This window comes from Pongo abelii, chromosome 16 (genome assembly GCF_028885655.2).
Source record: "Pongo abelii isolate AG06213 chromosome 16, NHGRI_mPonAbe1-v2.0_pri, whole genome shotgun sequence".
Classification (NCBI taxonomy): Eukaryota; Metazoa; Chordata; class Mammalia; order Primates; family Hominidae; genus Pongo; species Pongo abelii.
In genome coordinates this window covers 88,301,901-88,316,777 of record NC_072001.2, presented here as the reverse complement: position 1 = coordinate 88,316,777, position 14,877 = coordinate 88,301,901, and the positions used below count along the sequence as shown (strand labels likewise).

Sequence of the window (14,877 nt, the reverse complement as noted above, 5' to 3'; positions counted from 1 at the left end):
TAAGGTGACCACAGAACCGCAGATCTGGACTGAACACTTGGTTTGCGCTCAATTGTGAGTCTCAACACACACTTTCAATCTCCAGGATATCCCAACCACCAAGGAAATGCTTTGTTGCTGTTGTGATGTTTCTTACTTTGGTCTGTGCAGATAGTTACCTGGTCACCATGGTATGTGAGGATATTTTTCTCTTAAGTTGTTGGTCTGTTCCTTTCCACATTGCTGAGAGTCCGGGTTTATTCGTCACACTGGGTGGGTCCTGATCCCTCACCATGAGGCCACTTCAACGAGGCAGTGGGATGCCTCTCCTCACTATTGGTGACCGGAGACCCTTTTCCCAGAGGAGAGTGGGAATTCCAGACGAGCCCCCAGATTGTTAGAAACAAATGATCAGGCTGGGCGCGGTGGCTCGCCCTTGTAATCCCAGCACTTTGGGAGGCCGAGGTAGGCGGATCATGAGGTCAGGAGATTGAGACCATCCTGGCTAACATTGTGAAACCCCGTCTCTACTAAAAAAAAAAATACAAAAAAATTAGCTGGATGCAGTGGCGGGCGCCTGTAGTCCCAGCTACTCAGGAGGCTGAGGCAGGAGAATGGCATGAACCTGGGAGGCGGAGCTTGCAATGAGCCTAGATCAAGCCACTGAGCTCCAGCCTGGGCGACAGAGCAAAACTCTGTCTCAAAAAAAAAAAAAAAAAAGAAAAGAAAAAAAGAAACAAATGATCAGTGCTGCAAGGAAGAACCAGCACTCAGGGAAAAAAGTTTTCTCAGCAAGACAACTTCTGCAAAAGAGTGCTGTTTGCATTAGTCACGAATGCAAGAGCACACCAAGTGGCGTAGAGCAGGGGTTTATATCCCTAACGCAGTCCCTACCTCTGTGTCATTCCCACATGGGCTGGAGTCAGACTACACAATCTAAGCAGACCTGATTTGCTATCGTGAATATTTTCCCTAATAAGGAAGGGAGAGGGAATGTGAGTTACAGGTTGGGACTGACGGGAAGAGTCGTTTACAAGGCAGGTAACTGAGCAGATAACTAAGCAGGTAAATAGGGGTGAGAAGGTACAGGGAAATTGTTCTTAGGAACAAAGAACAAGGAAGTTGAAGTTAAACCTTTGAAGAGGAACTTACTGTACCTAATAAGTTTTTTTGATTGGCTAATTAAATGTCTATTCATTATTGCCAAAAAGTGCCTACCCCAACAGGAAGATACCAAATTTTAGAAAATGTTGGAGCTCTCTCTGAATCTAAGAGGAAGTGAGTAGTTTAGCTTTTATTTAGTAGTTAGGACCTTAAGTAAATCACTTTTTTTACTGTGTTTCTGTATAAAATAGACAATATTTTTTGCCCTGCAAGAGAGCATGTAGAGGAAAGCTCTTTGGCAATGATACTGTGCCCTATGAATAAAAAAGTGATGGTGTCATTTGTGGCTGAATAACAGTTTATTTCGGCAATGCGGTTAACTTCATCTTGCATTTTTCTCATTTTTACCATGATTAAAAAGTAGTCAACTTGTACAAAGGAAAGAAACAAACCTTGACTCAGGAGCCTAGGACTTTTTCTTTGGTTTGCCCTCCTGGGACAGATTACCTTTCCAAATTGAATTTGTGGAGGAGCATTGGGAAATATCAGAACTGTCATAGTAAGCACCTAAGTGGTACTTTTAGTAGAGGAGTTATTCCGAAATTATATTAGGCAGATAGAGAGGGTAAGGAGTCCTCAGTAAGGCTTTCGCTTTTAATAGAAACAACTCCAGAAACATTTCTTTTTCTTTTCTTTTTATCTTTTTTTTTGGAGACAGAGTCTCGCTCTGTCACCCAGGCTAGAGTGCAGTGGTGCGATCTCAGCTCACTGCAGCCTCTGCCTCCCAGGTTCAAGTGAATCTCCTGCCTCAGCCTCCTGAGTAGCTGGGACTACAGGCTGCCAAGCTTTGATATGCAAATGCCAGCGCTTAGAAACTGTGTCCATTCAACATGGAGATTCCCACCCTCTTCTAGTCACCACCTCAAGGTGACACCTCCAGATGACCCCACGTGTGCAGGACAACATGGTGACCTACATTTGCATATTAAAAGGCAAGGGTGGGAGGGCCACGTTTTTCTCGGTCTACATGAATGACATGCCTGGTCAAACCAATGCCCTGGGCCCTGTGCAAATCAGACACCACCTCCTCCAGCCTCCCAATATAACCGAGTACTATTCTGCCACACATGGGGCTTTTTCTCTGTTCGGAGCGCCCTTTTTCTGTACAGCGGGGAGCCTTTCTTCTTTCTTGCCTATTAAACTTTCTGCTCCTTAAAACCAGTCCTGTGTGTCCATGTCGTTTAACTGGCATGAGACAAAGGACCCCGATGTTTCTCCAGTCATCAGAGCCATATCACTTTTAGTCCAGAGGAATTATTGTTTTCATTTATCTGACCAATTTATAATATAGAGTCAAATTCCTAGTGGTTATCCTCCCTCATCCCCATTTTTATGCCCTTCCTTGAAAGGAACAGATATATGAAGAGGAGACAGGTTTCCCTTTTGTGAATAGTATATCCCTTAGTATCTTGATTTTTTTTGTGGGGGGGTGGGGTGGGGGGAGTTAAACTTACTTAGACCTGGTAAAGGGCAGTATTTGATAAATGTCAGCTAGTTTAGGGTTAGGGAATTGAGTTGAATGGAGATAGTCACTGCCAAATGTAAAGCATGACTGGAGAGTCACAGTGATGAAGCCGGGGTCCGTTTCTCCAGATCCTTTGTAACAGTGTTATGTGATGTCTTCTAGAAGATCGTTCTGAAAGATAATGCCAACTCGGAACCTAGGAAACCATCCAGTGGATTTCTGCAGCTTAGGTGGTTCAAATCCTCATCAGCACCTTTGTTTTCTCTGCCTCAGTTTGCTTACAATGATGTTCTCAGTAGCTGTAATTGCTGTCTGTCTTTGAATACTTAAGCATTTTTTTAGCTCACAGGGGTGTGTATCCATTTTTCTTTTACCAAGTGGTAGAACTTTGACTCTGCTTTTGTGGGCTCTGGGTTAGCAACTTGGTTGTTTAGTTGTAAAATGATTAGCAGGGAAAACCGTGTGTGTGTGTGTGTGTGTGTGTGTGTGTGTGTGTGTGTGTGTGTGTATTTTAAGTTTCTTTTGTTGTCAGAGCACTTAGAATTTTATATGGAAATTCTGTCAGTTTACTTGATTCTCCACCCCACATTTATTGAACAGTAAAGTATGAAGGTAATGCATCGCATAACCAGCCTTCAGAAGAATTACAGCTGCTGTATCTCTGAACTTTCAAGAAGAAGTTTGTGCATCAATTTTCAAAAAATTATGAAATCCCTGAAGATAGCTGTGTTCTACATTTGGAAAGATACAAAAACTGAACCTTCTAGCAGGCAGTTTTGCTTGCTGGTGCTTGAGATAGAGCCACACATTGGTCTCAGTGGATTTATGGAGAAAAATAAGTACAGAAAGTTATTTCTAAATAAGACCAAAAAATCCTTTTCTTAAGTAGTGACAGGTAAAGAGGTTGTCTTGGCTAACCTTGAATTGTGTTGCCCTTGATTGAGACAGTTTTATGGTGGGGATGGTAGTGGTGATAAACTTGTTTGAAATTTGTCCGCCTATAGTAACCTTTGTGGTAGCTGTCACAGACAACTTCATCCTCACAGGCCCTAAAATTACTATAAAACTAATAGAATGGAAGAGAAACAAAGGACCTGAATAATTGGATGCTTAATTGTTCTGTGTTTTCATAACCGGTGAAAAAGAGCAGTGTTAGAAGTACTTAAACATTCCACGTAAGGAACACTGCCTGAATTTATATTGTGATTTTAGAGCATCATTCACTGTTTAAAAACAGGCATATTGTGGGTCATATTTTAAAGACAAATAGAAAACTTATCTTTTCAAGATGGATATAAAGCTTAACCTTATCAAAATTACAAAATGTAAAGGATATGATTGAAAAATATTAATGCATAGATTTAAATATTGGTCATCATTTTAGATGTCTTTCAAAATAGGTTGTCTCTTAAATATTAAACCGTACCAACATTGAACATGTTGTAGAGTTTGTGCTCAAGGTTAAGTTTCCTGGGGTGATGGATATTTTATAATATGAATAACAAAAACTTATTTTAAGAAATTTAGAAAATTTTTAGGCAAAACTAGAAAATAATACCGATAATTCTTACCATTCAGAATGTACTACTATCAGAATTTTGTATCTTTCAGTCATCTGCTCATCTCTTTTCTCCTTTGCTTGTATGTGTTCCTTCTCCCTTAAAAAATCAGATTTTTTTTTGTAATCTGCATTTTCACTCAACAATATTGTAGATCTGTGTCATAAGTTACTCCTCTACAGTGCCTTCAGTTATTGTGTGCTTTGTGTTGGATGACTGTACCATCTAGTCTTTCGTGTTTCCTGGTACTGACTACACAGGGGTGAGAGAGAGAGAGAGAGCGAGAGAGAGAGAGAGAGTGTGTGTGTGTGTGTGTGTGTGTGTGTGTATTTTTTTTCTACCTTAACTAATGCTTTGGACATCAACAGGTAGAGCTAAATCCTTGAAACCTTCCAAGTGGTGGCTTTCAGTTATTGCTGAATTGGTTTTTAGAGATGGAACAAACTATATTGTATGGAAACTTTTTTTTTTTTTGAGACAAAGTCTCACCTTGTCGCCCAGGCTGGAGGGCAATGGCATGATCTTGGCTCACTACAACCTCCACCTCCCAGGTTCAAGTGATTCTCTTGCCTCAGCCTCCCGAGTAGTTGGGATTACAGGTGCCTGCCACCATGCCCAGCTAATTTTTGTGTTTTTACTAGAGGTGGAGTTTCATCGTGTTGGCCAGGCTTGTCTCGAACACCTGACCTCAGGTGATCCACTCACCTTGGCCTCCCAAAGTACTGGGATTACAGGCATGAGCCACCATACCCAGCCTTTTTTTCTTCTAGGTACCAGCTTTTATTTATCAGATTGGTAAAAATGTTAGAAAGTGTGCAATGAACTGGGCATTCTCACAGTCATGGCAGAAAGTATAATTATCTTTGACTTTCTAGAAAGCCGTCTGGCATTCTAGAAACTTGCCTAACCTCTTCCCATTTAGGCAAGATGAATTCTGACTACCCCTAGGTGGCCAATCTTGTCCCTGTGATTCCATATCTCCCAGAAAGAGAGGTCTAGTCTCAGGGAAAACCCAGATTTTCTTGGCTTAGCCCACCTGACAGCTGATCACTGGAAATGGGGTGGGCCAGTAGAGTCCTTCGGTCAGGTTTTGTGTCAAGAGAGGGATGTGGAAAGATGGGAGGGAGGTAGCAAAACTGGCCTCAGTGGAACTATGTAAGTTAACATAGAATGGCAAAGGAATGTTTCTTCCAAGGAAGAAATTCTAGGGAAGGAAGAAAGTGGAGGGGAAGGCAGCAGTTCTCAAAGTTTTGGGGTCAGGATTCCTTTACACTCTTAAAAGTATATTGAGGGTCCAAGGAGCTTTTCTGTATATAGGTTATATCTATTGGTATTTATCACTAGAAATTAAATCAGAAATACTTAAAATATTCCTTAAAAGTTCACCAAATATTGTTATAAATGCTTTTATGAAAAGAAAATTTCTAAACCCAAAGTAGTACAATCTTACATCTTTTGCAAGTTTCTTTGATGTTTGATATGTCATTTGCACCTGCATTCAATTTATTGTGTGATATTTGCTTGAAAAAATGTGAACAAAGGACAGTCTCATACAGATAGCCATTTTAGATCATTATGGATATTTCTTTTTTTTTTTTTTGTGGAAGATGGGAGTTTTATTATTACTCAAATCAATCTTCCCAAGCATTCAGGGATAGGAGTTGTTTTTTTGTTTTTTGTTTTTTTTGAGATGGAGTCTCACTCTGTAGCCCAGGCTAGAGTGCAGTGGCGCCATCTCGGCTCACTGCAAGCTCCGCCTCCAGGGTTCACGTCATTCTCCTGCCGCAGCCTCCCGAGTACCTGGGACCACAGGCGCCTGCCACCACGCCCGGCTAATTTTTTTTTTGTATTTTTCTTTTTTTTTTTTTTTTTTTTTAAGTATTTATAGATCATTCTTGGGTGTTTCTCGGATAGGGGGATATGGCAGAGTAATAGGATAATAGCGGAGAGAAGGTCAGCAGATAAACACATGAACAAAGTTCTCTGGTTTTCCTAGGCAGAGGTCCCTGTGGCCTTCCGCAGGTTTGTGTCCCTGGGTACTTGAGATTAGGGAGTGGTGATGACTCTTAAAGAGCATGCTGCCTTCAAGCATCTGTTTAACAAAGCACATCTTGCACCGCCCTTAATCCATTTAACCCTGAGTTGACACAGCACATGTTTCAGAGAGCAGGGGGCTGGGGGCAAGGCCATAGATCAACAGCATCCCAAGGCAGAAGAATTTCTCCTCCCAGATGGGGCGGCCGGGCAGAGGCACTCATCACTTCCCAGACGGGGCGACCGGGCAGAGGCACTCCTCACTTCCCAGATGGGGCGGTCGGGCAGAGACGCTCCTCACCTCCCAGATGGGGTGGCTGGGCAGAGGCGCTCCTCACTTCCTCCCAGACCGGGTGGCGGCCAGGCAGAGGCGCTCCTCACCTCCCAGACAGGGCCGCTGGGCAGAGGTGCTCCTCACCTCCCAGACGGGGCGGCCAGGCGGAGGCGCTCCTCACCTCCCAGACGGGGCGGTTGGGCAGAGGCGCTACTCACTTCCTAGACGGGGCGGCCAGGTAGAGGCGCTCCTCACTTCCCAGACGGGGCAGCCGGGCAGAGGCGCTCCTCACTTCCTCCCAGACGAGGTGGCGGCCGGGCAGAGGCGCTCCTCGCCTCCCAGACGGGGCGGCAGGGCAGAGGCGCTCCTCACTTCCCAGAGGGGGCAGCCAGGCAGAGGCACTCCTCACTTCCCAGACAGGGCAGCCAGGTAGAGGCGCTCCTTACTTCCCAGAGGGGGCGGCTGGGCAGAGGCGCTCCTCACTTCCTCCCAGATGGGGTGTCGGCCGGGCAGAGGCGCTCCTCACTTCCCAGATGGGGCGGCCGGGCAGAGGCGCTCCCCACTTCCCAGATGGGGCGGCCAGGCAGAGGCGCTCCTCACTTCCTAGACGGGGTAGCGGCAGGGCAGAGGCTGTAATCTTAGCACTTTGGGAGGCCAAGGCAGGCGGCTGGGAGGTGGAGGTTGTAGCGAGCCAAGATCACGCCACTGCACTCCAGCCTGGGCAACATTGAGCACTGAGTGAGCGAGACTGCGTCTGCAATCCCAGCACCTCAGGAGGCCGAGGCGGGCAGATCACTGGAGGCCAGGAGCTGGAGACCAGCCTGGTCAACACGGCGAAACCCCGTCTCCACCAAAAATACAAAAACCAGTCAGGTGTGGCGGTGCGCGCCTGCAATCCCAGGCACTAGGCAGGCCTAGGCAGGAGAATCACAGGTGCCTGAGGCAGGGAGGTTGCAGCGAGCTGCGATCACGGCAGTACAGTCCAGCTTTGGTAACAGAAGGCGATCGAATAAAGAGGGAGATCGAAGAGGGGAGAGGGGAGAGGGAGAGGATATTTCTTTTTTGAGATGGGGTCTTTCTCTGTCTCCCAGGCTGGAATGCAGTGCTGTGATCACGGCTCACTGGAGCCTCATTCTCTGGGGACTCAGGTGATCCTCCCACCTCAGCCTCCAGAGTAGCTGGGACTACAGGTGTGTACTACCCTACCTAGCTAATTTTTTGTATTTTTTGTAGAGATAGGGTTTTGCCATAGGTATTCAAATAGAAAGTTTTGTTTTTGTTTTAGTATATAAAGAAATACAACTTTCCATGTTGGAAAAATTTTAAAAACCTTTTTTTAATTATAAAACTCATAAGCAACCATTGTTGAGAAAATTAGTAAAGTACAGAAAAGAGAAAAGAAAAAAATTAAAGTCTCCCACAATTTCTCTATCTAATATAACCACTATTACCACTATTGACAGTTGACATGATGGCCATTTTCCATTTTCTACCAGTATATATTTTTTCTTTGCTAGTAAAATACATAACCCTTATGCATATGTTTAAATAGTTGAGGTCGTATTCTCTATAGTTTTATATTCTTTTTTTTTTTTTTTTGAGACAGAGTCTCGCTCTGTCACCCAGGCTGGAGTGCAGTGGCGTGATCTCAGCTCACTGCAAGCTCCACCTCCTGGGTTCACACCATTCTCCTGCCTCAGCCTCCCCAGTAGCTGGGACTACAGGCGCCTGCCACCATGCCCGGCTAATTTTTTGTATTTTTTACTAGAGATGGGGTTTCACCATGTTAGCCAGGATGGTCTCGATCTCCTGACCTCGTGATCTGCCCACCTCGGCCTCCCAAAATGCTGGGATTACAGGCGTGAGCCACTGTGCCCGGCCGTTTTATATTCTTTTAAAAAGTATTTACTGTATTTTCCCATGATGTCATAGTCTTTATAGAAAAATAACAATCATTATTTTCAGTTGACATGATTGTTTACCTAAAAATAGCCAAAGGAACCAACTGAAAAAAACAATTTTTAAGATTACTGGTTAAAAGTTCTTTTATATAAAAATCAATAGCCTTCCCCAATGTTAGCTATAATCACATAGAAGATATAGTGATGAAGTATTTTTTCAGGTATTTCAGCAAAAGTTAAATACCTAGGAATAAACTTAGATGTGCAGGACTTTTATCAAGGACATGACAAAATTTTGCTGAGTGGAATGAAAGATTTGCATTCTGTGTTCCTGGATGAGCAGATTTCATGTTATAAATATGTTAGTTATCACCATGTCTTCATATTAATTTATAAATGTAATTTCTGCTGGGCACAGTGGCTCATACCTGTAATCCGAACAGTTTGGGAAGCTGAGGCGGGTAGATGACAATTAGCTGGGTGTCTGTGGCACACACTTGTAGTTCCAGCTACTCCTGAGGCTAAGGCAGGAGGATCACTTGAGCCTGGGAGGCAGAGGTTGCAGTGAGCTGAGATCATGCCTCTGAACTCCAGCCTAGGTGACAGAGTAAGACCCTGTCTCAAAAAAAAAAAAAAAAAAAAAAAAAAAAAAAAAAAAAAAAAAGGTGTGTATATATACACGTTTTATATTTTATATATATATTTATATATATAAATTGTGTATGTATGTGTATATATACAAATTTCAGTAGAAATTCCAGCAGGTTTATTTTTGGCACTTGACAAAATGACTCTAAAACTTGTTTAGAAGAGTAAATAATAAAAAATAATAAAGTATAGACTCTTTCAACCAGATATTAAATAAAATATTGTGGACTAGCCCTGGGCCAGACAGATAAAGGCAATGGAAGTTTAAAACCAGAGTCATGCAAGTGAGAATTTAGTATAAGGAAAAGGTGGTATTTTAACTTAATAGTGAAAAGATAGATTATTCTGTAAATAGTTTTAAGAGAACTGGCCATTTGAGGAAGTTTCAGTCTTAACTTCAATTTTTGTCAAAATAAGTTGGTTTAAACACATCTATTCTTAAAAAGCAGAACAGAAGAACATTGGTTTGAAGATATTCTACGAGTTAAGGCTGAGGCTGGGCACAGTGGATCCCGCTGTAATCCCAGCACTTTCAAGGCCAGGGTGGGAGGATTGCTTGAGCCCAGGAGTTTGAGATCAGCCTGGGCAACACAGCAAGACTCTCTCTCTCTCTCTCTCGATATAGATATACATATAAATACACATATACAGATACAAAAAAAGAGTTAAGTTTTGTATGGAGAGCAATGAAGATGAGAGGTAAAAATTAAAGGCTTGATGGACACATGTTTACATCTCCAGCAAGGGGGTTGATGGAATGATAGACATAGCTCCATTACTGCTACCTCCTTTTAGGAAGTTGCTTCTGAACATCTAAAGATAACAGTTTTATAATAGCAGAAATGAGGTTTTTTTCAATGTCTAAAACATTACATGACATATATACATACATAAACATGTTCAAAAGTTAAATGAAGTAGGATATAAAATTGGGCCTAGTGTTTAAAAAAGTAAATATATTTACATGAAGGAGAAAACAACTCACCTCCCACTCTTACAGCCTCTGCCAGTTTATCATAGCCTAGTTTCTTGAGAGAATAAGCTACATGTCTTCACCTTTTTTCACTGAGCTCATTATAATCTGGATTCTGCCTTCATCGTTGTGCCAAAATTTATCTCCTAGTTGCCAAATTCAGTGGCTCCCCTCTTAGTCCCCAAATTGACCCCTCTCCAGTATTTTGATATTGTTGATTGTTCCCTTGTTGAAACATTCCTCCGTTCTTAATGTCCACCAGTAAAGAGCTGGTTAAATAAAAATTATAGTGTACAGTTTTATAATAGAATATTCTGTTGTAGACCCAAAAAAAATGCAACCAGTCTTTCCATAAGAGCATGTGCAAACTTCTAAGATATATTAAGTAAAAAAGTAAGGCATAAAATATTGTATATAATCTGACCCCTTTAGTATATACAGTGTAAAAAAATCTATGTCTATGCTAGTTTATACTTGGTTTTTTCTCCCCTGGTAGATACAGGAAACTGAATAGTAGAACACAATTTAAAAAGACTGTGTGGCTTCTGCACCAGGACCTGTGATAATTGGGTATAAAAGACAAAAAAGGCATGTCCCTGTCCTCTGGGAAGGGACATGATAATCAGTTGGGACTTTTATCAGATTCTTTTCTCCTGTTTTGATCTTATCACCCTGCCTTGGTCTCCTCCGATCTCTTCTTCCTTGTCCTACTTCTTTCTTCTCTTCTCGTTCTGTGCTTTCTCTGAGTAATCTTTGACTCCCATTACTTAAGTCATGACCTGTGTTCCAGGGATTCCTAAATCCGTATTCATCTCCAGAGTTTCAACCAATATATCTGTCTGTATATCATATATGTTAGGGAATCTCACTTGGCGTGACATGGGTGTTCAAAATGATATTTAAATTTTCATGTATCCACGTCCTAGCATTCTATCAGCCCCATCATGTATTCCATCAATAATTCTCCTTGTCATTGTGAGTAGGACAAAATGAAATAATCAAACTAGTCATCCATGCCTAAACCTGGGAACTGTCTTAACGTTCTTTTATATGCTGCTGTTCTCTGATCCCCCCAAACTAGTAAATTTCTAAGACCTGTCCTTCTGAATGTCTCTAACTATTTTCCTTGTGATCTCAGTTTCTTCTTCCCATCCCTCAAATGCTTTTTGTGTGTGTGTGGTGGGGGAAGAGAGTAAAATTGAAATTCGTGGAAAATGTACTGCCCTTTCTTCCTTTCTTTCTTTCTCTCTTTCTCTCTTTCTCTCTCTCTATCTCTCTTTCTTTCAATGAAGTCTTGCTCTTGTCGCCCAGGCTGGAGTACAATGGCACAATCTCAGCTCACTGCAACCTCCACCTCCTGGGTTCAAGTGATTCTCTTGCCTCAATCTCCTGAGTAGCTGGGATTACAGGCACCTGCCACCATACCCAGCTAATTTTTGTATTTTTAGTAGAGATGAGGTTTCATCATGTTGGCCAGGTAGGTCTCAAACTCCTGACCTCAGGTGATCCACCCGCCTCGGCCTCCCAAATTGCTGGGATTACAGGTGTGAGCCACCATGCCTGGCCACTACCCTGTCTTTCTTGTTGCTTGGTATGACTCCACTACCCTGCTCCCTCTCTCCCCCTGCAGTGGGATAATTTAGGAATCAGAGAGACTGAGGGGTTGAGGAGGATATATATTATTATTTAGGTGCACTGGCCCAGTCAAATTAACATCTAAAGGACTGAGCCCTGAACAAAGAGTCAGGTTACCTTTTAAGCATTTTGTGGGGTGGGGGGAGATCTGTGCAGGGGAAGCATATTACAGAAGCAAGAAACAAAGACAGTTATTCAGTTGAGACATGCATTACATTATTTCTTACTTTTCAAGGAAAAACATGTTTTACAACTTGAGTTTATCTGTCTAGTGACCTTGCAGCTGCACAGCTAGAGAAACAGGGTCTTCGAAATGCCTGGGAGAGGAGGAAAGATAAGGTTCACTAGCCTCAGAAAAACAGACAGTTAATTTTTAAAGGACTCCACCTCTTTTTCTTTCTTAGGGGGAATTGGGGTTTTTTTTAACATACAACTGAGTTCTCGCTTACACATTCTTTTTATTATTATTATTATACTTTAAGTTCTAGGGTACATGGTGCATAACGTGCAGGTTTGTTGCATATGTATACATGTGCCATGTTGGTGTGCTGCACCCATTAACTCATCATTTACATTAGGTATACCTCCCCCTTCCCCCCACCGCACAACAGGCCCTGGTGTGTGATGTTCCCCATCCTGTGTCCAAGTGTTTTCATTGTTCATTTCCCACCTATGACTGAGAACATGCGGTGTTTCGTTTTCTGTCCTTGCAATAGTTTGCTCAGAATGATGGTTTCCAACTTCATCCATGTCCCTACAGAGGACATGAACTCATCCTTTTTTATGGCTGCATAGTATTCCATGGTGTATATATGCCACATTTTCTTAATCCAGTCTATCATTGTTGGACATTTGGGTTGGTTCCAAGTCTTTGCTATTGTGAATAGTGCTGCAATAAACATATGTGTGTGTGTGTCTTTATAGCAGCATGATTTATAGTCCTTTGGGTATATACACCCAGTAATGGGATGGCTGGGTCAAATGGTAATTCTGGTTCTAGATCGCTGAGGAATCACCACACTGACTTCCACAATGGTTGGACTAGTTTACAGTCCCACCAACAGTGTAAAAGTGTTCCTATTTCTCCACATCCTCTCCAGCACCTATTGTTTCCTGACTTTTTAATGATTGCCATTCTAATTGATGTGAGATGGTATCTCATTGTGGTTTTGATTTGCATTTCTCTGATGGCCAGTGATGATGAGCATTTTTTCATGTGTCTTTTGGCTGCATAAATTTCTTCTTTTGAGAAGTGTCTGTTCATATCCTTCGCCCACTTTTTGATGGGGTTGTTTCTTTCTTGCAAATTTGTTGGAGTTCATTGTAGATTCTGAATATTAGGCCTTTGTCAGATGAGTAGGTTGCGAAAATTTTCTCCCATTTTGTAGGTTGCCTGTTCACTCTGATGATAGTTTCTTTTGCTGTGCAGAAGCTCTTTAGTTTAATTGGATCCCATTTGTCAATTTTGGCTTTTGTTGCCATTGCTTTTGGTGTTTTAGACATGAAGTCCTTGCCCATGCCTATGTCCTGAATGGTAATGCCTAGGTTTTCTTCTAGGGTTTTTATGGTTTTAGGTCTAACGTTTAAGTCTTTAATCCATCTTGAATTAATTTTTGTATAAGGTGTAAGGAAGGGACCCAGTTTCAGCTTTCTACATATGGCTAGCCAGTTTTCCCAGCACCATTTATTAAATAGGGAATCCTTTCCCCATTTCTTGTTTTTGTCAGGTTTGTCAAAGATCAGATAGTTGTAGATATGCGGCGTTATTTCTGAGGGCTCTGTTCAGTTCCATTGATCTATATCTCTGTTTTGGTACCAGTACCAAAGCATGAGGATTTTTGGTGGATCCTAATTTACGGTTTAACCTTCCTGTTTCCACTTGCTTCATTTTCACTTTGGGAAGGCTTATTCTTTGCTTCGTTAACCCATTCTAATCCTGTGTCTTCTTTCTTTGTCCTTTGTAAACCTGCTTCTTTCTCTTCATCTCTTTTCTTGGTTAGAGACACCTAGAAAATTGTTCCTGACCAAGTGAAGTGAGTTGCCTTATTAAATCCCATATGAGTCACCTTATACATTAAAAAACATTTTAAACAATGAAAACCACACTTGTGCACATAGTTTACCTTATTTCCTTAAAGTAAACATGCTTACAATACAATTTGGACTTAAACGTGGAAATTTACAGTTATTCTTTGCAGTTTCCTAGTGAATTATTATTTTTTAGACAGACACTTAAGATCCTACTAAGTATCAAGTGTTTCACAGGTTTCATTTAATCTTTACTCTTCCGGGAAGGTTTTCATTTCTTTGTTTTACAGATGAGTAGACTCCAGCTCAGGGAATTAGATACGATATCCAAGGTCATCTAGATTTCCAGGCTCTGTCTGCTGGATCACATTTGCTTTTGTACTTTTAACTATGACTGGAACATATAATTTTATAATCCATGTGTAACAACACTGCCTGTGTGTGGTTTTCTTTTTCTTTTTTTTTTTTTTTTTTTGGTAGCCTCATTAATGTTTTCTTGTTTGAAGTTGTAAGTTTCTAAGAAAACAAGGTAGCAATGAGAAATTGGACAATGTCTGGAACTTCCTTCCTCTGCCTTTATTGTTGTCATTCCATTAGGTATCCATTGTAGTGATTATACCCCAAGCCATAGTAACTTTCTTAAACTAGAGGCTCCTGAAAATATTTCAAAGAGTTATTTAAAAAATCTGTAAGCTGCAGTTGAGCAGTAACAAACTTTTTTATTTCCTACTGGATTGATTGCAGTAGTCATAACATTATTGATGTCTTCTAAGGGCTCTTTAACATAATGCTTATTTACTGAAATGTGTTTTGTAGCTTCATCAGCAATTGAAGTGGTTGATATGTGGACTCTGCAGATTATATAACCTTCCTAAGCACCTGGATGTTGAGATGCCAGATCAACCACTACCCATGGGTCAGGTAAAGTAAAAATTCTCTAGTGTTCAAGAGCTAAAATAAATTGTCTCAAACAAAAGTCAAACTAGGATGATTTTTTAAAAATTATTCAACTTATTTAGAAGTTAGTTTTTCTGTTCCTATTGAATTGTTTGTTCTGTTTTAGATACTAAAAATAACCTTTTCATTCTTTGGAGCTGCTGGTATTTAGTATGGCAGGCAAACAATTGCCCTTTTCCCTAACACCAGCTTTTTGTTGTGAATATTCCTGGTGTCCATAAATGTTCTTGCTTCTTTCATTGCTTGTCTTTGCTCATTGA

General features: G+C 41.4%; 1 protein-coding gene across 1 annotated transcript in view; it reads left to right on the top strand.

The window, feature by feature from the left end:
* LOC100432654 (ubiquitin-conjugating enzyme E2 Q2-like) overlaps positions 1-14,877 on the top strand; it is a 69,924-nt gene that overhangs the window by 19,718 nt on the left and 35,329 nt on the right. The window contains exon 3 of the mRNA XM_054531793.2: positions 14,477-14,581. Coding sequence (XP_054387768.1) covers positions 14,477-14,581 — 105 coding nt within the window. The remainder of the gene's footprint in view (positions 1-14,476; positions 14,582-14,877) is intronic.